The sequence below is a fragment of the Corapipo altera genome, unplaced genomic scaffold (assembly GCF_003945725.1).
Source record: "Corapipo altera isolate COAL_440 unplaced genomic scaffold, ASM394572v1 57694, whole genome shotgun sequence".
Classification (NCBI taxonomy): domain Eukaryota; kingdom Metazoa; phylum Chordata; class Aves; order Passeriformes; family Pipridae; genus Corapipo; species Corapipo altera.
Genome location: NW_020891551.1, coordinates 1 through 878, shown reverse-complemented (window position 1 = coordinate 878; position 878 = coordinate 1). Strand labels below are relative to the sequence as shown.

At 74.9% G+C, this 878-nt stretch overlaps 1 protein-coding gene across 1 annotated transcript; it reads right to left on the bottom strand.

Annotated features, from left to right (window-relative positions):
- Positions 1-409: 409 nt before the first annotated feature.
- LOC113942573 (zinc finger protein 581-like) lies at positions 410-872 on the bottom strand (the record flags this gene model as incomplete). Its single annotated transcript, XM_027633680.1, is given in 2 exon segments — positions 410-778; positions 780-872. Coding segments are annotated over 2 exon segments (462 nt in total), but the record flags the coding sequence as incomplete, so codon positions are not given.
- Between the last annotated feature and the right edge of the window lie 6 nt (positions 873-878).

Here is an 878-nt window from a genome sequence, read left to right as displayed (position 1 = left end):
CAGTGTCCGTGGCCACCGTCTGGTCACGACGAGCTCCGGGGCCGCCGTCCCTCCACGTCCCCGACTTTGGAGCCGCCGCCTTCCACGTCACCAACTCCGTGGCCACCGGCCCGGCCCGACGAGCCCCAGGGCCGCTGTCCTTCCACATCCCAGTCCCAGGACGCCGTCCACTGCTCGGGGCCACCATCCCTCCACGCCACCGTCCCAGGGGGCCACTGTCCATTGCCCACAGTCACCATCCCTCCACATCCCGGCCCCAGGACCACCATCCATCGCCCACGGCCACCGTCCCTCCGCGCCCCCGGCCCCGGGACCACCATCCCTCACCTGTGGCCGCCGTCCCTCCGCGCCCCCGGCCCCGTGGCCGCCGCCCCCGTGCCCCTCAGCAGCCCTGCTCCCCCCGTGCCCCTCAGCAGCCCTGCTCCCGCCCCGCCGGGTGCTTCCTGCGCAGGTGCCTCTGGAGCGTGTTTCGCTCCCCGAAGCGCAGGGGGCACTGGGGGCAGGGGAAGGGCCTCTCCCCCGTGTGCACCCGCTGGTGCTGGGCCAGCTCGCCCGAGTCCCTGAAGCGCCGCGGGCACAGGGGGCAGCCCAGGGGCTTCCTGCCCGCGTGGGTGAAGCGGTGCCGCTCCAGGTGCGACGTCCTCTTGAAGGCCTTGCCGCAGGCCCGGCACACGTGCGGCTTCAGCGGCGAGTGGGTGATGCTGTGGCGCTGCAGGTACGACAGGTACGCGAAGGAGCGCCCGCACTCGGGGCACCAGAACGCCCGGCCCCGGGGGGGGGGCCCCGGCCGCGCCCCCCGGCTCCGCCACCAGCACCGTGTAGGGCAAACCTTGGCTGTCGATGAGCAGGTACCGACCCCCCGGGCCGGGGGGGGCCCC